The sequence below is a fragment of the Nelumbo nucifera genome, chromosome 6, assembly GCF_055504915.1.
Source record: "Nelumbo nucifera cultivar China Antique chromosome 6, China Antique-T2T, whole genome shotgun sequence".
Classification (NCBI taxonomy): domain Eukaryota; kingdom Viridiplantae; phylum Streptophyta; class Magnoliopsida; order Proteales; family Nelumbonaceae; genus Nelumbo; species Nelumbo nucifera.
Window position 1 is genome coordinate 20,540,610 of NC_142654.1, and position 24,896 is coordinate 20,565,505.

Here is a 24,896-nt window from a genome sequence, read left to right on the forward strand (position 1 = left end):
TGGCTGTTTGATGGGACGTGTCAAGAAAGAATAGTATGCATGATTCAGTTGTGACTTTTTTTTTTGATAAATTTCAGTGTGACATTGTTCTTTTTTATTCCGGCAACAACACCATGATTTCCGGTGACAAGAACAAGGTTCAAAGTATCAAAAAAGGCCCATACAGTAGGGCGTATTGGCCTGTATCAGTACTTTTTTATGTTTTATTTTTTTTTTTAAACCAATTCAGAGGGGTCGATTTAAGCCCCAACTACCCTCTATATCGTGGTCTGACCCGATACAAGCCCTCTAGGAGCATATCAGGAAGCTATCAGCACAATACGTATTGGCCGATACGTATCGATACTTTGAACCATGGACAAGAACAATGCGGCAAACAATGAAAATGGTTATTCCATTATTAGGGTTCGATGATAGAATACGAACAACCTCTTCTCCATTATACAAGACTATATACTAGCCACTAGCCACCAAATTTTTCTTTCTGCTATTTTGAGAAAAATGGACAATGAAGACTATAGAGAACATCAAGAAAGTATGAGTGGGTGGTATTTCTAAAGCATCAGCTAGTGGTGAAGAATATGAGTGGCCACAAGCCGAGCTCTTCACGAGCTACTCAAGCTTGTCTCATAAAAAGCTCAGCTCGAGCCCAATTTACAAACTCGTTTAATAATCGAGCCAAGCTCAAGCCTAATATAGCTCGGCTCGTGAGGCTCGCGAGCCGAGCTCGAATATATATAATATTTTTATTTTTATATATAATAATAACTAATTATTATAATTCTTAATTTTTTTAAATATCAAATAAAAAATAATTTTTATATATAATTTTTTTTATTTTTATAAAACATTTTTTCTCAAATCAAGCTCAAGCTTACAAGTTTTTGACTCAAGCCAAGCTCGAGCTTGATCCTTGTACTACCTTGGCGAGCTAAGCTCGAGCCTCATACTATTCGACTCGACTCAGCTCGAATCCACCCTTAGTGAAGAATAAAAGATGTGCAAAGCTCAAAGGATAAAATTTACGGAGTACTAACAGGCCCATTGCAGATTTCAGAATCCCACTATAAAACTATAAGCATTCAAAATGTCAAACCCCACTCTATACATTAATACCCGCCCATGAATTGGCATCATTTTCGAGCTGGAACCTACCCGAATTGTACTTTGGGCCTAAAAATTCTAACCCTAGGCTGAACAGTCATTCTCCCTAAAATTTATCATCTTTTCTTTAGGCTTCAACCCAAAAGCTAAAAGAGACCTCCCCATCACCACTGCAGCCAATAACCATCTTCATTGTTTGCCGCACTGTCCTTGTCACTGGAAATCATGTCACTGTTGCCATAATAGAAAAGAAAATTAAAATACCAGTTTCGTCAAGTGAAAACGATGATGAACAACCTTGCCGGTGTCAAACAGCAAGATTAGTACGATCGACGGACTTACCAGCGTTTACAACAGTGTGTGAATAAGGAGTCTGTGCAAGTAGATGATGGCGACTGTATTCTCCTCTCATAAGCACTTAGACTGCTTAGGGTTATTGGGTGGACGGTTTTTGTCTTTTGGATAGTCCGGGGTGCATTGGATCAGAACTACAGTTTGCCACATCAGCTGCCACATCGATGCCCGGTAAGCTTCATGTTTAGTGAAACACCCAACTATTGGGGAAGCAATAATTTGAAGCTTCCTCAAACAGCTCTATGCACATAAATCAAGACATTTCAGTTTCTCAGCGTTTTTTTAATAAACAGTTAAACCAAACAGTGATTCAACTGCAAATAAACGGCAACACCTAGCTAGCACAACTCGAGACCGAACTATTAGAATAGAGCACAATTCGATTGCACCCCGAGTTTTTGTTTTCAAAAAAACAAGACCAACTATGTTGTCAAACAGCCCCTAAACTTTTGAGACAGACAATAGATGTCTCAATCTTCTATGCCACAAGGGTAATTAGTTCTCGTTAAGAAACTTCTTTTAATACCAAACGTATATGAAACTAATTTCCCACTATACAATGAACAATCAAGTCCATAGAAATTGTCAATGTAACTACCAAAACCGACTAAATTAGAAAATTTAAATATTTCTGACTTTATATCAATAAATGTTATTCTACTTACAATACACCCTAAAAGTGATAAAAGCATGGTGAGGTAGGTTAAAGCAACCTTTTCTAGGGTGAGAAGGTCGACTAATAGTTTTGGCAGATTTCATTGTCAGGCAAAGGGTATCAAGGGACCATTTGTTTTGGGCCGTATTGTAATATTATGGAGGTACCGAGTTAATATGCCTGGATTGTATACCTATTTTACTCTGTAAAATCAATAAATGTAATTCTAAAACCAAGTACTGCAATTTAGGAACGGAAATTAAATTCCTCAAAAACTAGAAAAATAAATAGTATGGTTTTTAAAAACGAACCGGTGATCAAACCAATCAGGGGTCCGGTTACCGGTTTGAATGGTCCGACTATTCGACCCGAATGGCCGGCCCATTCTGACAAAAAAATTAAAAAATTGGAAAACGGTCAAAACTGTTCAAACGGTTTGAACGGTCAACTGGCCGGTTCAGCGGTTTACTGACCAAAATCAAAGATTTTGAGGGAAAAAGCAGTTTTGGAGGAAAACAGAACCGGTCAGGTGACCGCTTCCCGGTTTTTCCGGTCCGACTGTCTGGTCCAGTCCAGTTTTGAAAACAGTGATAAATAGCATAGTCCAAAATGAATTCAAAACTTATAGTTTTATCATAAAACTCATTTAAAAGATCACACAACCACGCGATTTTCGTTTCCAAGGAACGTATACTGATCACTTTCAGATTTGGCTTCCAGGTCTTTTGGAAACCCTATAAGGTATTAACAGTGTGAGTGGAAGCACCAAAACCTTTTAATTAAGAATCATAATGAAAATAAATTCACACATGAAGAATAGGCCCAACACCAATAGCTTGTTATTTCCAGTATTTTTTTATCCATGCAGCTTTAAATCCAAGTATAGCCACTCCTGAAATGACCCCTCTTGCTGCAAAAGAAGAAAGAGGGCACTACCGTCCCTCTCCTCGTGGTTTTGCAACCCTTGCCCTTTATTGCATGACATTTCCTTTTCTTGCCACCTTTAATTGTAAAGTGGTCATCTCAAGCTGTTCCTGCTTCAGTCTCTCTTCTTTCTATACACATATGGACCTGTTCATAGGCCAGGTAGCCCAATGAGCCGGCCCGCCCAGCCCATTCTTTGTCAGGCTTTGACAATATGTCAAGCCCACAGGCTCAGGCTTGGGCTTTCTCAAAAAAGCCTGGCACAAGCCCAATAATATTTCATATAATAAAAACATATGATATATTTTTTCTTTGTTTTTCTCTTTTCTCAAGCCATAGTGAGATCTTTCAACATTTTTGGGTTCTAAGGTCATTTATTATAAATAAATCAGTTTTTATCGAGTAAAAAACAAAAAAAAAATCTTTGAAGACACAATTGTTTAATAAAACCAAATTCCAGAAGAGACCATCTACTTAATGCCCTATAGACAAGAATCTAGCCACTACTCCCCAATTCCTCATCACATCAACTATAGAGTGAAAATGCCTCCATAGATTTTACCAAATGTGCAACCCTCACCATTATATTATCAATGATCGCTTCCTTACTCTTCCTATCCTTGAAAAGAGGCAAGAAAGTGGTGGAGTAGAGGGAGAAAGAATTGAAAGGAGGGAGGAAGTAGTATTCAATCAAATCCTGCATCAGTCAAGCCACCGGGAACAAGATCAATACCCACAAAGGTAGCGGGAAAAAACAAAGGAACAGGAAGAAAAACAGGGGGAGAGGGGGTAGAAACTTAGTGGTCAACACTTTCACAAGCCTGCTCCTTGGAAACCCCCTGATCAGACTCCAAAAAAAAAGAACCATTATTGCACTTAAGCTCGATTCATGATTCAACCCATCTCCCCAAGAACAAATATCCTGCCTTTGCTCTTGATTTGGTCGTCCACTCAACCCATCCTTGTTTTTTATTATGAATTGCCCAACCTTGTCCACGGGAGTACTAAGGTTTGTCACTAGTTAAAGCTGTAATCTGAAGAGCTATACTCGAAGTAGCAACGAAGAAAAGAGAACCACAGAACTGAAGAGAATGTCGAACTATACTAACCAGTCGACCAGTCCTTTATTTATAGATGAATATAGTAGAAAGTACAAGAAATTACTGGGATGCCCCTGATTAGTGATGGGACACCCAGATGACTTAAATCATTAAACGGGATTAGGCCCATTAACACAAGCCCAGTTACAAGATAAGTTAAACATAAGAATGGGCTAATAAGAACTCTTATCAGCCGAACATCACTCTAACATTCTAACACTCCCCCTCAAGCTAAGCATAGATATCAATCATGTTTACCTTGCCAAGTATGTCCCTGAACTTCGTTGATGCCAGCCCTTTAGTTAATACATCTGCAATCTACATCTCTGATGGAGTATAAGGCACACAGAGTTCTCCTGAAATAATTCTCTCTCTGACAAAGTGTCGATCAAGTTCAATATGTTTTGTCCTGTCATGCTGCACAGGATTGTTGGCAATGTTGATAGCAGCTTTATTATCACAATACAGCTTGAGAGGACCCTCAGTCTTGATACCAAGCTCATTAAGGAGAGAGTCCTGAGCCATAAGAGTTCAGCAACCCCGTGTGCCATAGCCCGGTATTCTGTTTCTGCACTTGATCTAGCCACAACATTTTGCTTCTTACTACACCATGTGACTAGGTTTCCTCCTAAGAATGTACAGTAATCTGAGGTTGATTTTCTGTCTCCAACAGACCCAACCCAATCAGCATCAGTGTAGGCTTCAATTTCAAGTCTGCTGTTTTTTCTAAATAAAATTCCTTTCCCTGGGCAAGTCTTCAAGTATCTGAGGATTCTTTCCACTGCTCTCATATGAGGGGTCTTTGGTGAGTGCATGAATTGACTGACAACATGCACTGCATAGGCAGTGTCTGGCCGAGTAAGGGATAAGTATATCAGTTTTCCTACCAACTTTTGGTACCTTTCCTTATCACAGTATTCCTCACCCATTGATTCTTGTAATCTATGGCTTGGTTTTATTGGAGTGTCTGCTGGCCTGCACCCCATCATGCCTGTTTCCTCTAGGAGATCTAACACATACTTTCTTTGACATATGTAGATTCCTTCTCTTGATCTAGCAACTTCAATTCCAAGAAAGTATCTCAGATTTCCCAGGTCTTTGATCTCAAATTCTGAAGCTAAGAACATCTTCAGCCTCTTCATCTCTCTCACATCATTTCCAGTAATCACCATATCATCCACATACACAATGAGTGCTGTAAGTTTGTCATCTTGTCTCCTTGTAAACAATGTATGATCTGCACTGCTCTGAGTGTACCCTACTTTCTTCATGGCCAAACAAAGTCTCTCAAACCATGCCCGGGGAGATTGCTTCAAACCATATAATGCTTTCCTTAGTTTACATACCTTCTTTCCAACATCATATCCAGGTGGGGGTTCCATGAATACCTCTTCATGAAGATTACCATTTAGGAAGGCATTCTTCACATCCAATTGATGAAGTTCCCAAGAGAATTTTGCTGCTAGTGACAGTACAACCCTGATTGTGTTGAGCTTTGCTACTGGGGCAAAGGTTTCCTTATAGTCAATTCTTTCCTTTTGTGTAAATCCCTTTGCCACGAGTCTGACCTTGTACCTCTCAATTGACCAATCTTCCCTGTGCTTTACTGTGAATACCCACTTGCACCCAACAGTGCCTTTCCCTTCTGGCAGGTTCACCAATTCCCATGTCCTTGCTTTCATTAGGGCTTTCATCTCCTCATTCATGGCTTCTTTCCACCTTGGATCAGATGCCGCCTCTGAATACCTGGAAGGGACACATATAGAGGAAAGAGCAGACACAAAGGATTGATAGGCAGGGGATAAGTGTGAGTAAGAAACATAATCGGCTATGGGATGCCGAGTGGTACAAGAACGAACAGGCTTACGGAGAGCAATAGGAAGATCCAAATCTGAATTGAGTGAATCAGAATTACCTTGGATTGCAGAGACAGATTGATCTGAGTTCAACTGGTTGCAATCATGAGGTTGAGGGGCCTTCTTCCTTCTACTGTATGTAAGTATCTCTTTCTCTTGTTTACTGGAACCTTTAGAAGCATCAGCCGAATCTGGAGAAGCAACTGACACAGTGAAAGTCTCACTAGGTTGACCCGGAATGTTACAGCTAGTAGTAGTGGAAGGTGATGAAATGGGAACAAAAAAGAAGGGAGAATGAGAATCCTCTTCCAACCCACTACTCTCCCCCTGAAGAGGATTCTGAGAAGACTGGAAATAGGGTTGAGACTCAAAAAAGACTACATCCCTGGTGACATTTTTTCTTGGAGACAGGATCATAACACTTATACCCCTTTTGCGTAGGAGAGTACCCCAAAAATATTCCCTTTGTAGCCTTAGGATCCAGTTTGGTCTTCTTTGGATCTTTCACATGTATGAAGCATGTACAACCAAAAACCCGCGGGGGAAGAGGAAATTCTGGAAGAGTGGGACACAAAACAGAGAAAGGGGTCTTCATACCCAGTACCTTAGATGGCATCCGATTTATCAGGTATGATGCAGTGAGAACAGCTTGAGACCAATATTGCTTGGGCACATTGTGCTGGAAAAGAAGGGCTCGAGCTGTCTCCAATTGATGCCTGTTCTTGCGCTCAGCGACCCCATTTTGCTGAGGGGTGTAAGCACATGATGATTGATGTAACATGCCTGCATCTTCCATGAATGAGTTCAGGGATCTTTCAAAGTATTCAGCTGCATTGTCTGAACGGAATTGCTTGATCTTTTTATCAAATTGTGTTTCAACCATCTTGCAAAACATCATAGTTATCCGGGGAACTTCTTCACGTCCTTTCAACAGATAAATCCAAGTGCACTGAGAATAATGGTCAATAAAGCTGATGAAGTAACGGAAGCCATCAATGGAAACAATGGGTGAAGGACCCCAAACATCAGAATGAACCAAGTCAAAAGGGGCTTGAATTTCATTACTAGAAATTGGATACATTGATCTACATTGTTTTGACATTTGACACACATCACAAATTAAACTCTGACTCGGAATGCCTTACATAATTCGGGAAACAACATTGCTAAGGAAGAAAAGGACAAATGACCTAGCCTAGCATGCCACAAGTGCAGCGTAGCTGTTAAATCCACACTTTCCGGACTAGTAATAGAAGCTTGCATGGCTGAGCTGACATCTTCATCAAAATAGTAGAGGCCCCCATACTCATGACCACTCCCAATCGTTCTCCTCGTCAATCTGTCTTGGAAGACACAATGAGAAGGAAAGAAAGTTATACTACAGTTCAAGTTTTTTGTAAGCTTTGAAACAGACAACAGATCTGAGGTAAGACTAGGAACATGTAGGACTGATTTAAGAGAGAGATCCTTGCTTAGGTCAACCACCCCCTTTCCAGAGATGGTGGAGAGGGACCCATCAGCTACTCTCATCTTATCCTGGCCAGACAACAAATGATATGTGGAGAATAAGGAGGACATATGTGTCATATGGTCAGTGGCTCCGGAATCAATCACCCAAGAGGTAGAATTAATGGAACTAGATGCACTAAATGCAGAGGCTGTACCTGATTTGGCAAGAGAGGTGGAAGCTAAAGAATTGTTCGTCAGACGGGCTAATGCCCGACTGAGAACCTCTACCTCACTAGCTGTGAAGCCCAAAGTACTTGGTCCAGAGGAGTCGGCAGCCTGCCTTGCGGTGGAAGATGACACTGTCTGAATACTCTGTGAGTTGTCACTATTGTTGTTGGTGGCAAGATTCCCACTTGCTGTGTGGCCTTTATGTTGCCTTTTGCCCTTTCTCAGAGCAGCTGACTTCAGATGAGGGTACAGGACCCAACATTTCTCCTTTGTGTGTTTCTCACCACCACAATGTGTACACTTGAGGGACTTTTTGTCTGAAAATCTATTCCCCTTAGTGAAGACTAAGGCTGAATGTTCTCCAGGTAGTTCTGTTGACTGTGTCTGCGAGTCAATTTGCATCTCCTTTCTCCTTACTTCTTCATTCCTCACCAGGTAATAGACATGGTGAAGCTCAGGTAATTCATCTCTCCCTAGAATCTGTGACCTTATACCTTCATATACAGGGTCAAAACCCGCCAGAAACTTGAAGGCTCTGCCCTCCTCAATCTACTTATCATGCCTCCCCTTATCATTAGCATTTTCCCAATCCAAAATCAAATGGTGGTCAAGCTCTTCCAAGAAGCCTTCCAATGTTGCAAAGTAGGTTGCCACGGACATGTCTCCTTGCCTTAGGGCTGCAATGTCTTGGTTCAGCCTGTAGATTCTAGCATTGTTCTTTTTTTGGCCATATGTCTTAGATACTTTCTCCCAAATTTTAGCAGCTGTAGGGAAGTGATGAACAGTTTTGGCCACCCTAGGAGTCATAGAGGCCAGCAACCAAGACATGACTGTGGCATTTTCCTTGCGCCACACAGTGTATTCAGGACTGCCAATTTCTGGTTGTTTCTTGTCTCCATCCAAATAGCCTGTGAGGTCACGAGAGGTAATGAACAGCATTGCTGAGACAGACCACTCTCTGAAGTTATACTCATCTGGCAGCACACTTGTAATCTGCAAGCTGTGCAAATTAGGGTTTTCCAGGTTTGAGGACCTTGTAACAGGTCTGTTATCTCTAGAGGAAACTTCACCGGATAGTGAGGACATCCTGACTTCAGTCCAAGAGTTGTTCACAATGCTGTAGGTGGTTCTGTTTAGGACTGGCCGAAGTGGTCACAGTGTTCACAGTGCTGGTAGAAGTGTTCACAGTTCGGGTACTGTGCAGTGCTGTTTAGGACTGGCCGAAGTAGCAAGTACAGGGCTGTAACTGAACCAGTTCACAGTCCTAGTAACTGAAGTTACTTCAGTTAGGGCTTGTTCTGCAACCTGAAGTAACTGTGCAGTGCAGTAACTGAAGTTCACAAAGTAGGACTGATAACCGACCTGAAGAAAATCTGTAACTGAAGTTACCACAGTTCTGCCCAAGTCTTGCTGGGGCACGAAGATGCAACTGTAGAGAAGGCTAAGTCTTTACCACTTGTTCTGCGCAAGTCTTGCTGGAGCACGAAGCTGCAACTGTAGAGGAAGCTCTCCCCCTTTCGGCTAGTGCTAGGACTGCTGAAATCAGTCCTCAACTAGGTCTGTCCTATACAGACCTCTCTTAGTAGCCCAATAACTACTATTTGCTGGAGAGAATCTAGTAGGACATCTACTTCTGGGTCTTAATTCCCTTGAGTCCTACAACCAAGAGAAACCCTAGGTTCGAACTTGCTTTACTCTCTTACACTCCTAGGTCTTCACTGCAGCAACCCAGAAAAGGAAGAGAGAAGATGAAAAGACAGCAAGAGAAGAGAGTGCGCCTGCTGAAACCAGGAAGGAGCTAATGCTCTGATACCATGTAATCTGAAGAGTTATACTCGAAGTAGCAAGGAAGAGAAGAGAACCACAGAGCTGAAGAGAATGTCGAACTATACTAGCCAGTCGACCAGTCCTTTATTTATAGATGAATATAGTACAAGGTACAAGAAATTACTGGGATGCCCCTGATTAGTGATGGGACACCCAGATGACTTAAATCATTAAACAGGATTAGGCCCATTAACACAAGCCCAGTTACAAGATAAGTTAAATATAAGAATGGGCTAATAAGAACTCTTATCAGCCGAACATCACTCTAACATTCTAACAAAAGCGTCTTATTCTTATGATACATAACTTGTAAACCCGCAAACAAATCCTTTTTGAATAGCAATTCCATTCCCAAATGTTCATCACCCCATCTTTTGTCAACTTTGGAATTGTCGACACTTCCTAAGCTAGAAGGGGTTTCATCACTTTCAAAATGTGAGAAGTTCCAATCACTATAATCTTCATCCTCTTCCTCTTTCTTTCTATTGTACATTGGGTTAGGTTTCTTTGGGGTTGTAGTCAGCACCTCTTGCCTTGGTCTCCATTCCAGGTGAAAAGATTTTTGAGATGAGATTAAAGAATTTGACGATTCTTGCTTTTTTTTCTCCAACCTTTCTATGTTTCCCATCGGATCAAGTTCCCCTGTCACAAGGATAGAAGACAAAGGTAGACCAATGCTATGGTTTACCACCCTATTGGTCGAACTAGTGACCAAGTTAAAACGTTGGCCTAGTTCGCTCTAAGTTCTCCAATCCAGGCCACTAGACATGTGAAATTGTGAACAATAAGGTGTCACATGGTTGGGCAACCAAGCCACCAGTCCAAGCCCCCAGGCCATTTGTCCCTTCTGACACAGCTTTTGCATACAATTCCCAACCACTGAATTCTCCTCCACCTAGCTCGGATTTTCTTTATGAGCTTGGAATTGTTGCTCACCCCTATTAATTTAAAACATTTCTTTTTTCTTTTCATAAAACCCTACCTTCCTTTTTCTCCAAGACTTTTCAACTACTTATACTTTTTTCTTCTTGCTACTATGTCATTTCTACCCTGCACCTCTTCCCCTCTACATGGTATCCACCCGGCATAGTTGTCAAGGCAACGCCTAGGCGACAAGGCGCCCTTGGAGGCTCGCCTCACCCAATCACCAAGCAATTTTGTATACTGTCATAAAATACTTTTATATTGCTCCTTTTTTGAGATTATAATTACAAAATAGACATTATGAAACAAAAACATTCATTTGTTGTGTTTATAAACTAATTTCTTTTTATTACTTTCTAATTTGTCAGGGTTTAATCAACACAAACGTCGCTAACTGCTGTATTGAACCCTCAAAGACTTCAGAATCTAAACCAATAAGGAAAAACGTAAAATTTTGTCTAATCAACATATTTTTTTAATAGGGATTCAGCCCCCATATTTTTTTTAATTTTCTTTTCTTTATTCTTTTTCTTCTCATAAATATGTTGATTTTCTAGACTTAAACATGAAGAAAATTATGGATAGTTATTAAGGAAAGATGGTTATGGAAGCTAGGGAACTACGCTAGGATATGTATTTTTACTTAAAAAAATCCATCGCCTAGGCGACACCTAGGCGACAAGGTGCCCCCCTGTCGCCTAGCCACCTAGCCTCGCCTTGGCGCCTTGAAAACTATGCCACCACGCCAGGCTAACATCGTCTTCTACCTTCTTCCCACTAGTGTTTTAAAAGCGTAAGGCACAAAAAAAAGCGCAAGGGCCAATTTGCGTTTGAGGTGCAAGGCGAGGCGCGCGCCTTTTTAAGCAAAGCGCAAAATTACAAAAAAAAAAGTCAGAAAATTCAAAAAAATGCCAAAAAGTTTAAAAAATATCAAAAAATATTAAACATAATGTTAATAAAAAATATAAACTTAAAATTTAAAATAAATGTTTTAAAAAACCTATTATCTAAAATTTAAATACATAAACATAACATGTAAAGTGTATTTAAATGAAATTTTAAAAATAAAAGCGAACATATAAAGCATTTTCAAGCATGTAAAACCCACAATCTCGTTTTCTCCTTAATTGCATTGCTTCAAGTAGCTAATGTGATGTAAAATATTGCATTCTTGATTCTATGAGTCGCCTCTATACCACGCCCCTCGAGGCAAGCCCGAAAAAACCTATGTTAGGGTCTGAAATTCTTATTTCTCACATAAAAAATAATGATTTTATAACTCTCATTGCCTTTTAAGAAGATGCAATGAATGAATGAACAACATTAGAAAATAGGGGCACCAGGTGTGCGCTTGGGCTGAGACGCACGCCTAGGACCTGGGCGAGGTGCATATCCCAAAATGTGCCTCCCCTGTGCGCCTAGGCACGCCTTTTAAATCACTGCTTCCCACAACTCCAAAGTAGTGCCTTAGATTCCATTTCCACCTAGATTTTGTGCCAAACACCATCAACCAATAAATCAATTGATTGAGGGATGGCTTCTGGCTTTGCACCTACAACTTTAATTCTTGCAACATGAAGGTCAACCATATTCATGGCTTCCAAGACTCCACCAGGACCTCCACAAGCTATTGTGACTTTATCCAAATTGGATTCTGACCACAAGTTGAAAGTGAGGCCCAAAATCTTCAGGATGATGCTTCACTCCTTAGCATTCTTCTCATTGCAAGCAGGGCACCAGTTTTCAACCAGAACCAGGCCTTCAATAGTCTCCATTGTACAAAAACTAAGTTTTGCACTTCTAGCTTCCAGAATGGCTTTGTTGGGCTCGAAAGGCTTGAGCATGATCATGTCTTTTAGCTCTAGTTTGCTTGCAATAGCATTTTTTTATCAGTGGTTTGCTGGCAATAGCATTCAAAATCTCCTTCCAATCTTTCACTTTATTCTTCAACAAAAGTACGAACCTACCATTTTTTTCTCCCAGTTTTCATCCACCACTAGCCATCCTTGGGGCCATCGTAAAGCAAACCAAGGTAGCTTTGGGTCTAACCTCTCTGTTCTGGTTTATTCCACTTTCTGCATACTTACCTCCTGGCTTTCATATTGTCTTTCTCCTTCTGCTATCTTCTGTTCAAGCCTTTTAGTTTCAACCATCCTACTTAAATAATCTTGTAGCAAGCCTGCAAAAGCTCTCCAACACAAACTATTTCTACCTTCTGGAAGACAGAAACTTGACTTTGTCCTCAACCAAATTGTTCCGTTAGCATCAGGAACCACCCCTTTAAGTTTCTTCTTTGTTCCACCTAGTAGAACCTTTCTTCCAACTTTTTTTTTTATCAGCAACACAGGAATGATTTCATTATAAAAAAATAGGCATGAGTACAACAAGAGGTTGTGAAAAAAGAAGAAAAGCACAGCTATGGAAAAGTTGACCCTTCCCAGATATTACAATTGAGTCTTGTGTACCCCTTGCTTAGCTAGACCATCTGCCAAGCTGTTGGCAGTTCTTCTTACCCACTTAACTCTGATAGTCAAGTCCTTTGCTAACTATTTAAAACGCCTGAAGTCATTCCTGAGGTGCCATGTTACCCCCACTCCTTCCTTCAGCCATTTCACAACAGTTCTCGAATCTCCCTCAATGACTAGGTTATCAATGCCCAACTCCTTTGACTTCTCGACCCCATATACTGCAGCTAACAGTTCTGCTCTTTCCACATCACCCTGTTCAGCAAGCCCTGAGTATAAAGCTATGATGTTTCCTTCCTCATCCCTAATTACTCCCCCCCAATGCTTGAGGGGCCCGGGTTACCCAAACAACTCCCATCAAAATTCAGTTTCTTCCAGCCGCACAATGGGTGTGACCACACCTCAACAGGTTTCTGTCTTCTAGAAGATGAACCAAAAATAACAGCCCAGGCCCTAAAAAAGTCTTCAACTTAAAGTTTTAAAATAGTTTCAAACTTTTTGCCCATTGTGCCACTCTTAAGGTTATGGTTTCCACCAAGGCTTCCTTACTCCTTTCCTTTCTCTTTCTTCAAATATTCTTGAAATTCATTCCTCCCAAACTGTCCATACTATCACTGCTCTCGTACATCCTCCCCAGGATCCTGTCCCTCCTTTTAGTACAGCTAAAAACAGGAGGGCTAAACAATCCTTCCGACCTGTCAGGAGGAGACCAAAAGCATCCAAAGAGGGAGGAAAACCAATTCCAAATAAAGCTAACAAGACTGCAAGAGATAAGGAGATGAAAAACAGTTCACCACTTGCACATAATGCACCAGCTGGGGGACAAACACCAAGTTGGTCTTTTTCTTTGAAGCATGTCACAGGTATTAATATAGCAACAAAACACTTATCAACAGAAAGCACTGATTTTGGGGGGAATGGGAAAGCACCAAATTTTCTTAACTGGGAAAGAAGGAGAGGACGAAGTTGCAACCAAAGAATTGAAGAAAGATTTACAAGAGAACAGACCATCAGAGTTTAGGTCCCAAACCCTGGAATCCATACCCCCTTCACCCAAACACACTGAATTGAACAAGCCAAGCAACTCAGACACACTAGGAATTTCAGCTTCTCTAAGGTTCATTATCTATCAAAAAAAAGGTTCATGTTAAAGCCAAAGTTCCAATTCAACCTAGAAGGACGAAGCTGTTGGGTCAAGAAATCAGATATAGGTCTACCCTTAAAATTAGACAGGTCACAAAGAGCAGGAAATCTCTCACCCAAAGGGACATTCCCAATCGAATCATCCTCCCAACTTCAGAGTGTTCATCCACCCTTGTTGTTTCACCAACTGAACCGCTCCATCTACAAAACCTTTGAACCAGCTTGCTGCAACATTTTCCAGGAAAACATTTGCTCTTCTTCCTTCTCTAATCTTCAAAGAATCTTGCCCTTTGCTACTGGTTTCCTTGAGCAAAAAGATTTTGGCCTCAATCTTTGCTTCCTTCCTCAATTTGACCGCAGACTCGAACTCTCCCATGGTTGTCTTTTTTTATGGATTGCACTGTTTCCTCAACTTCAGAAGAGTCTAAGGGTCATAGATCAGTTAATTTATTTTCAAACCATTAGCCATAAATATTGCACCAATTTATCATAGAATCGAATGCAATTTAACTTAGTTACACACTAGTTTGGATTTTTTTAGATTCTTACCTGAAACCATGGTTGACTTTCTTTGGTATAGAGCAGGTCCTCTTGACTATTGCTACATGACTACTGTAGGACAGTTGCTTTTTATAGCTCTTAGAATCACTATTTTTGTTCATTAACATTTCCTTATATGGTCTTAGGGATTATTGTTTATTATGTACAGATTGGGTCCTATTTAATGGATTTTAGTAATATACAAATCCTACAACATGGCTTGATTTATTTGTTGTACTATACTCCACCATCATACTAATTCAAGATGTAGTTTTTCAAGTTTTAATGTCAAGGTTCTAAAGGCATTACTTATGTAATAATGCATGTTGATGGGATGATAAATCCCACCATTAACATAATTACATTTTTTCTATTATGCTGCTATTAATAGATTACATGATAGATCTGTTTTATTTAGTTTAATTGATATTTTTTGTAATTACTTATCCCAAAAATATTATTGTTTTATAATTAACAGAAATTTCAATAGAACACGATATATAAAGTACAAAACAAGCTCCAGAATTTGGAGACACCCAATACAAAACAAAATAAAAACAGAAAAACAACTATTAGCTTCAAAATTTACACATTAAACCCTGCCCCTGGGCATCCCCATTCCAAATGATCCCTAGATGTCCCGGCCCTTGCTAAAGAATCTACAAGAGCATTGGCAAACCTAGGCACCCAGTTGAACAAGCTATTCAAAGCGGCAGCAAGGGAATGTGTCTATCTCATCAAAGATCAAGGAAAGCAAACAAATAAAAGAGGGAAAAGGGCCACAAGGAATGATGAAGATTGGGTCCAATTCAAATAGACATATTTTAACCTCTGCTAACTCACTACTTGAGTGGTCAAGAGTATTTTTATAACTTTTGCAGATGATCACTGAAAATACATGTATTTATATCTAGAGCATGAATGAAGCCCTAGAGGCATTTAAGGTCTTCAAGGCCAAAGAAGATAAACAAATTGGAAAATTAATTAGTGATTTGGCTAAATAAAGGGTGAGAATATTATGCGAGGTACACAAAGGTCAAAATCCTAGACTTTTTGCCTTGTTTCTAGGAGAACAAGAAACTGACACTCAATGCACCCTGCTAGGCTCTCATGATCAAAATGGTCTAGCAGAAAGGAGAAATAGGATAGTAACAAACATGATAAAGAGTATGATGAATAACTCCACCCTACCCATGAATTTGTGGGAAGAAGCCCTAAAAACCACCATGTAGGTTCTTAATAGGGTTCCAACAAAAGCAGCCCCTAAAACTCCATTTCTTGGGGAGACGGTTCTTTGCGAGGGGATGTTTAGTGGTTGGGTTCATGGCAAGGTTATTATTGTTATTAAATGTACATAGAAAAAATAATGTGCTCACAATCTATACCCAGTATAGCTAGGTTTGTTGCCACTATTATAGCTCCATCCACCCTTTGATGATTTGCAACAATATCCTCTATTTAAGACAAAATGGAAGGCCCTTTCCTCCACATAAAACCTACTATGTCCACCCCCCCCACCGGAATACCAGTATCTTTCGCCCATCTTCTAACATTGCAATCAAAACTTAGACTCATACACAGCATTCTCTCTTGTTGAAATATATAAATGTTATTATTATGGTACAAGATCAAAGGTAGTTTAGTCAACTTGTAGAAAATTACAAAATTATAAATAGAGACAGGACTTCCTAAAAGTATGGCACCCAGCTGCACATCAGGAACAACTCCCCATGAATTTAACATACAAGTGTGGGAGCTATTCCCGATGTGCAGCTGGATGTCATGCTATCAGGGCATGATTTTTGCTTTCAGGAGATCCAGGCTCATAAATAAAAGGGGCTTCATACCCCTTCAAATTTCCTATCCAAACCACTAAAAATGTAAAAGAAACACCAGATTCTCCCCACCAACAGCCACCATTGTCATCACCTACCTCACAAAGCTCTTCCCTCTATCTTCAACAATAATCTCAATTTAATTCTTCAAAGGGAAAACCTACAACACAGTGCAACAATCTGATATTAAAGGCTCCTCAAACTGCAATCTGAAGTCCTCCTTTTCCTTCAAATCTGGATGTGGTAAATCTCCAATAACCACTCTATCTACCATTGGCGATTGGACCACCATTCAAGCCCTCTGAAGAATGAAGAGGATGAAAAAATGACCAAGATGGAACAATCTTTGATCTTGTATCTGAAAACTACTTCTCCATAACCAATTTCAGATCTCAACCTTGGTGAATTTTCTTTTTGGGAGGATGCATACCAAGTTGTTACCCAAATATATTCATCAAGATTTGAACTACTGCTATTTTCAATAGGCATCTTAAGTTTCCGATTAGAGAAGCAAAAAACTTGGCAGTGTGCCTGATTTGTTTGTTCAGATGAGTGCCAAGAAATGCCAGTGAGAGGACTTGTTCTCTAGCTTGGAAGGAGTCAACAGGGATGTGCTGGTTTGGGGGCGAGGAATAAATATTGTAAATCACTAAGGTGATATAAACTCTGTGGGTCAACCTTTGGATGCTTTTGTTGTCCCCTCTCCAATCATCAAGGGAAGTCCAGTACTCCAGTACTCCAGTAATCCAGTTTGTCATTACCTATTCTTAATAAATTGCCACTGTTGCTCATAAAGAAGACTAGTCATCTTTAGACTCTCTGGGGAATACACCAACAAGTTAATACCTAGACACTGACTAGTTGACCATAAAAAGAAGATTTTTTAAAACTAAGATAATGACACAATAGCATATATAAGTTAATAAAGACTGCACATATGCAATAAAAGATATGATAGCATACACGGTCTCTATATTGCAAACATGGAAGGGAATATTGCCAGTCATCCATTGCATCATTTGATCATTCCCAACTCACTATGTGTATACCTTGTTTCTTGATTGCTCAATCATTCCATTCATCCACATAGCTGTTACTTTAATACAATATCCTGTCCCATACTGCTAGATGATTAAGAATGTCTGCATCCATGACCCATCCAGTTACAGCAAACAAAATGGAAATTTTCTCCAAAAGAATTTCTATAGATGTCCAACAGAACCTCTAGGTAGCAATCAACCAATCCAAAAGTTCAAACCACCTCCACCAGTTTCATAAGCATTCTACATCACAAATATGTTTAGCTATATTCATTCTCCTGTATATGAGAACTTAACCCAGATATCCACTGAGCAAAAACTCAAGATCTCGTTGTTGAATTTGGTAGCTTTTGAAATTGATGAAAATTAAGAAGCGGAGCAATGAAAAGATCACATGTCAACTTATGGCCTAGGACCCAGAAAAGGGGAAAATGGAATAAGGAAATCTCAGTGGATCAATATTATACCCTCTGCTAGAGCTAGAATGATGGAATTAGGAAGATGGAATAAGGAAATCTCACTGAAGAAACACTGTGCTACACCTACATTTACAGAACGCCTATCCCATATATTCACAGCTTATCATTAATTTCTAATAAACTAAATTAGGAACAAAAATCCAAACTTGTATGCATGAAACTATAACACACATTTTTTATCAACAAACAAATAATTGTATTAATTCAAAAACTTAGTGTATCCAAAAGGATACAAGGAACCTTTACAAGCAGCATAAGCTGTCAAAAAAAAAACACTATAAATTTACAACATTTTCAGTAGACATTAAACATATTTATCAAAAAAACATTTCCCTTAGACATCAATATTTTATCCATTACACAGGTTTGCCATTTCACCATTTCTTTTTTCTATGATATACATCGGTTTATCTATGTATAAATTATACTACGATGACAAGTGGAAGGCAAGAAAGCTTTCAAGACTGGAGCCTTATAACACACATTTTTTATCAACAAACAAATAATTGCATTAATTCAAAAACTTAGTGTATCCAAAAGGATATAAGGAACCTTTACAAGCAGCATAAGCTGTCAAATAAAAAACACTATAAATTTACAACATTTCCAGTAGACACTAAACATATTTATCAAAAAAAGATTTCCCTTAGACATCAATATTTTATCCATTACACAGGTTTGCCATTTCACCATTTCTTTTTTCTATGATATACATCGGTTTATCTATGTATAAATTATACTACGATGACAAGTGGGGAGGCAAGAAAGCTTTCAAGACTGGAGCCTTAGAAGATATTTCAATATTATCCCCATGTCGAATTGAGTGGAAGATATGAGAACCATCAATATATATTACACCTTCTTTATTGTACCAAACAGTATGCATGGATTGTTCAGAGCCAATTAACCCATGCATTAAGTTAGATGTAATTGCCTTAGGTAAGATGGGTTCTCGTACCATATATTGGAGTTTCTGTGATGCAACAGGCATTGGAAATCCTCCTGCAGAGAGCATGGCAGCAGTTGATCCAGCAGCAGAGGAGACTCTCAAACCACTTGATCGGCAGTTCACCAAAGGGGTACATTCTTGGTCATCCCTTTTGATTCTGTTAATAGACAAAAACTTTGAGCTTGTATCAAATAATCTCAAAACATTATCTGGATAAAAAATTATAAATGTCACTGCTCCACAAGGAATACTATACCTAAATGAGAACCGAGAAACTGCTGCTGGACATGGGTGTGCAATTAGAATGTCATTCAGGGCATAAGTTGGTAGAAGATGACTGTTTACACAAACTGATATCCTTGATAATTTAGCAGGAGTCTTGTGACCACCCAGGATCTCATCTAAAACCTGAAATGATTGTCCACATTCAAATAACTAAGCCAAAACTGTCCACTGTAAAGTGGATCTGCATGAGAGAGAGAGAGAGATTAACATATAGCTAAATCAACCACCAGAACAGGAATGCAGATAAAAAATCCTTGCTCATTAACTAGTATTGCAATCAATCACTGAAATATATGTTTCTGACAAGAATGAAGCAGTTATTTAACTGAAGTGTTAGGTCCCCATTCACTCATTTGCTACCCTAACAAGGTGCAGCCTTACTTGTTCAAAGTTTTTGACAGTTGCTGCACAAAGATAGCCAGTGCTCCTTCTAGCATCAAACTCGTCACTGAACTCTTCCACCTACACCAAACATAATAAAGAAAATGAAATTACAATACACTATGTGTGTTTACCTAAAAGAAGTAAAGGATAGAAACTAACACAGTGTCTAGATTGATATCAAGGGAAGATGCTAAAAGTTTAACCAGGTTAATATTATAACCTCTTCGACTTGTGTGGGATCAGAGTTCACCCCTAGAACAGGAATTGAGTCATCCATGAAATGACTGGCCTGCAAAAGTGTGCCATCACCACCAACAGTAACAACCAGATCAACATTGTGGATTGGTTGCACAAGATCATTACGTAAAATGGGCTTCCAATCAACTGACTTGCGCTGCAGAATATCTTGACAAATGTTTATGGCATCCTTATGAACCTTACACCTATTCTCCAGATAACCTAAAATCTACAATGCTTTCAGAAGAAATTGAGTTAGAGGGTTATATTGAAGAAACAATACTAAAATAACAATTCATTTTGTAGAAGATAACAATGAAATGCTATATGATCATGTAACAGTACCTGTCATCACTATTTTTCCAACTTAGGCAACAAATAATAAAATAAGAATGCCTGCCTTCAAATTTGAGAATCATTCCTCTTTCAGCAGAAGAGATAATAAATGAAGTGAATCATAGTATGTTATTTTTATGGGTAATAATGTGTCAGCTAATTAATCCAGATGGATATGGCTGAATAGAGAAAACTCTAAATTTAGCATCCAATTGCCTGCATTCAGAGTTCATCACCGCTACTATAATATCTGGTGTAAATCTTTCCAGCTTGAGGTAAATAAACTCTAGAGGAAAGGAATACTTTTCTGGAACTTGAAGAAAAAAAAAAAACTTAATAAAAACATGGTTAATACTCAAAACTAAGGGGGTGTTCTACAACATGAATGTTTTTGTTTTCATTTGTTTTTGGAATCGCCACATCAGCAGAAAAACAAAAACATGTTCTTGAACTTTATTTTTGCTTTCAAAAGGAAAAATGAGTTGATTTTGTTTCAGGAAACAAAACATGTTTTTGGAACCAACAAAATATTGGTTTTTAAAACAAAAACAAGTTTTCTAGTATAGAAATTACATGATTTATGGAACATGATGTTGAGTAATCAAATGAAAACATGTTTTTAAAACTAGATTCAAGAACATGTTTTTGGTTAAAGTTTTGAAAACAAAAAACACATACACAATCAACATGTTTCTTATGTTTTTGTTTTAAGAAACAAGTTGTTTTCAAACAAGATGGTTTTGATTTGTTTCTGGAACCAGCAACAAGAAAACAATTCATGTTGTAGAACACCCCCTAAAATAGTACAGAAATGAAAATACATAACAAGCACAACAAGTTCAAAGCAAAATAATACTCACTAATGGACATAAAGCATGCATTAATATCCAAGATAAGTCCCATATAAAATATTTCAGGTGAAATATCTCTCATTTATGTCAAAATTTGATAACTTTATAATGCAAACATGGGTTCTTTTGTGGTACATCAAGAATGTTTGACACATGGAATATTTTCTCAGAATATCACCATTGTTGCATTGAAACTACATACGAATTACCCTGATAATTTTTTTCAGGGCCAGAAATTTCATGAGAAGCATCAGCAAATTTTGGATAAATTGCAAATCATGTATTTTAGCAAACAAAGTTGGCAATTACAACAAACATTTTGATTGGATCATTTCAAAGGTTTTTGTGCAATAAATCCTAGATAGCATACAGAAAACATGTAACAGTTTTCCATTTGTGCAATAAAACCCAGAAATGAGACATGCAAAGAAACAAGCTTTTGTTTTTAATGTTATTTATTGCATAATATACATTTGCACATACACTTCATCCCATCATAGACCAGTTTGAATTTTCCCATTTTTTAAGAAGGATTTTCTATGGGAATTTCATCATTTGTAACAGGGCGACATTAACAAGATAAATACTGCTCATTTTTTCCTTACTCAAACACAATGCAAATGCAATACAGTGAATGGAAGTTAAGATGTACGGTGAATTATTACAATATTTCTTTTGACAAAAGGGCACAAGGGCACGTTGATTAATTATAATTTACCTAAACCACTGCTTAACTCTCCTTTATCTTTCTTTGTTTTTGTATTCCCCTATTTTGAAAAATGAAATGCTCTAAATAGTTGTTTTCCATGTTTCTTAGTCTTACATATTGGTGAAAATCTTAAAATCCTTCCATTTATAAACTGTCTGTTGGTTCTTTAGTTTTAAACTTTTAACTTCAACAACACTTTTACATTTTGTCCCTAGAGGACCCACAATGGTTCCCACTCTTATTGGGGAAAAAACTCATTTACTGAATTCCCAAAAAACAATGGATTTATGCATTCCAGTGTAAACATCTAAAAAAATAAAGACATGAAGTTGGAAACCATATTGAATGCAATATGAATTCTGTATCATATGCATTATGCAATATTTGCCCATTCCCCTTGCAGACAACCCTTCCAAAAAATATATGAAAACTTCCTATTGAGTGAGGAATTCACATTAAATCCCATCTGCACTCTGTCTCATTCAAAAGAGTAAAATGTAAGGCATTCTTTTTCCAAGCCTACTTTTGTCCGCAAGTTTCAACGCTCTATTGACATCTTGACTAACCCACAAAGATTTAATCGCTTCATGATTTCAAGTTTTTATCTTACTTGACGTCCTAATGTTCTGAAGTCTGAACTTCATACAACTTCTACCGATGAACCAAAAAAAAACAACAGTTATAAACTGAAATTGAAACGCATAGAAGTCGGACGGAGGAGTACCTGAGGGTTTATGGGGCGAGATAGTTCATCCTTGTATCTGGATGGGTAGACATTGAATGGCTTCAACAACAGAAGCAGCCGCCGACGTGACATCTCTCTCTGTGTTCTCCCCCTCCCTGTCCCTGGACCTGGAGTCCTTATTCGTGGGAACCGCCGAACCGGGAAGGGGGGAAGTTGTTCAAAATTTAAGGGCGTTAGTTTCTCTTCCCTCTCTGTTGAGCTACTCCTGACCCAGTATTTTAGGCAGTGTCGTTGACCCGTCCGGTCGGTCCCGTGACCCGGTCACGGTCCCAGTATCCGGCATAATACATCAATTAAAGGCTTGGTCTTCTTTTTTATAAGTAATTAAAGGCTTAGTCTACAAGTGCTTTTTTGAATAATAAGTGCTTTATTGAATAAGTGTTCATGGACATGAGGGGAAAAAAAACTTACTTCAAACAGGGGGTAGTATAGGTATTTCCAAAATGACATGGGAGAGCAAGACAGACCAAGAAGAAATTATTTATGTTTTATTTCCTAAATGCAAATAAGCTGTTATTGGTATTGTCCCAATCCAAAATAAATGCTTATTGGTATTGGTATTTTCCCAACCCAAAATAAGTGCTTATTGGTATTGGTATTCATGGGCCAGGTAGCCCGATAGTCCGGCCCACACCCCAATTGTGTTTCAGGCTGGACTTAGGGTTTGTCAAAAAAGCCCGGGCTGGCCCGACTAATTTATATAATATAAAATATATAATATCTATTATAATATATTTTTTTCTTTATAATCTCTCTCGAGCAATAGCAGCAGCAACAAATTGAGCTTTAGACTTCAAGCTCAAACCTTTGGCTTTTTATGAGGACCAGGCTCAAACCTTAAAAAAATCTGTTAATGAAGAATGAAAGTCTGGCCCAGCCCATGAACAAGTCCGGTCTCAATCCAAACTTAGCCATGGAGTGTTTATTTAAAAATAAGTGCTTGTTATCCAAACTTGGCCATAGAGTGTTAATTTGAAAATAAGTGTTTATTCTAATACGCACTTTAGAGTATGTGGTGAAAAAAAAAATCACTTATTTTAAACATTAGTATAGGTATTTTCAAAATAACGTATGGGATAAAACATGACAAAAGGGAAATAAGCGCTTTTGGTTTACAGGAACAGGGGTTTGAAATCGGAATATAACCATTTAATCAAATTCTTGTTTCCATTCTTAGTGGAATGACATTCTCCCATTTATTTGAGAGAATTGCCATCCCCCTCCCTCCTTTGGTAATGAGAGTTCCTTTCAAACAATTCCAATTTTGATTCCCATATGAACCAAACAGGTAAGGGAAATGGATTATTTTGATCAAAAGATATAGCAATACAAGTCACCCAACATAAAGCCCATCAGAATTGAGAATGCAGGACAATATATTACAAAGCAGCCCAAAACAAATGTTCTATACTAACCCCTTATTTTGCAAGAGAGTCGGCCAAAGAATTTATCGAACTTCATACTCAGTGGAATTTAACAGTCATACTCCTTGTTAGCCAAAACACTATTGAGGATGTCCTTGAAGCACCAAACTATTGATTATGGGTTCCTTAGCCACCTCACAACTACATGAGAATCACCTTCAATTTATACTCTTAATTCCAAATTGTTGTCATTTACTTTCAACACCCCGCCTATACCTATGGGGTCAGGATTACTTTAGCTACTTCCATCAAAGTTTAATCTAATAAAGCGTTTGGGAGGGAAAACCCAATTTGTAAATAAACATTACTTGTAGGAAAAACTCTTAGCCATTGCAACCCAATTTCTCCGAAAGTATAAAGGAGAATGAATGAAACAAAGTTGTCGTTATCAACCAATGTATCACCTTTGTTAGAATGTAGTCTTTGACTTTTGAGAGGCTTCTTTCCTTCCCTTGAAAGACTGTTGTTCCCTTCCTCCCCAAGAGTCCAAAGTGAAGCTGTTAGGATGCACTTGCAGATCAATTTTCCTCTTGTTGCAGGTCAAGAAAAAGCTGAAAGCTCGAACAGTAGAGCTACTTCAGTTGGCGAAGTCCACATGCAAAATCCAATTCCAAATAGTTGTAACAAAAGGGCAAGATAAAAATAAGTGAAAACAATTCCTTCCATTAGATTTGCAAAGAAAACACTAGAAAGGGGAAATGCACAAGTAAGGCCTTTTCTTTTGCAATAGGTCCAAAGTGTTGATTTTTCCAACAAAACACTAAAGCCTTAGACTGCGTTTGGTAGAGGTGTAAAATCGAATTGGGGTTAACTTTACACCCCAGTTCGATTTTGCAGTATTTGGTAAACATGTAATTTTAAATCAGTCTAAAATTACACTTTACCAACTAATTACATCGATAATTATCGGTGTATTAATTACATCACTCGCTCTCTCTCTCTTCTCCTTCTCGCTCGCTATCTCTTCTTCTTCTCTCTCTCTCTCACCACTGCTAACTAACGCTCCTCTGTCCGATTACGTAAACCCTAACGGTTTCCAGAGTGGGTGCAGCT

The 24,896-nt window shown here is 38.6% G+C and overlaps 1 protein-coding gene across 4 annotated transcripts; it reads right to left on the minus strand.

Moving 5' to 3' along the window:
* Nucleotides 1-1,021: 1,021 nt before the first annotated feature.
* On the minus strand, nt 1,022-22,627 carry NADK3 (NAD(H) kinase 3). 4 transcript variants are annotated; one of them, XR_016077860.1, is made up of 7 exons: nt 22,399-22,627; nt 19,762-20,007; nt 19,539-19,619; nt 19,129-19,280; nt 18,882-19,029; nt 1,447-1,698; nt 1,022-1,335 (listed from the first exon to the last, which is right to left on the minus strand). XR_016077860.1 is itself a non-coding variant. In XM_088890730.1 (6 exons), the coding sequence occupies exons 1-6, from the start codon at nt 22,489-22,491 to the stop codon at nt 1,643-1,645; spliced, it is 774 nt and encodes a 257-aa protein (XP_088746856.1). In that variant the 5' UTR covers nt 22,492-22,626; the 3' UTR covers nt 1,569-1,642. The 4 variants fall into 4 exon arrangements, 2 of the variants coding, with proteins under 2 accessions (XP_088746856.1, XP_010272705.1); XR_737093.3 differs by having other exon boundaries at nt 1,447-1,611; nt 22,399-22,626; XM_088890730.1 differs by lacking the exon at nt 1,022-1,335 and having other exon boundaries at nt 1,569-1,696; nt 22,399-22,626.
* Nucleotides 22,628-24,896: the final 2,269 nt, after the last annotated feature.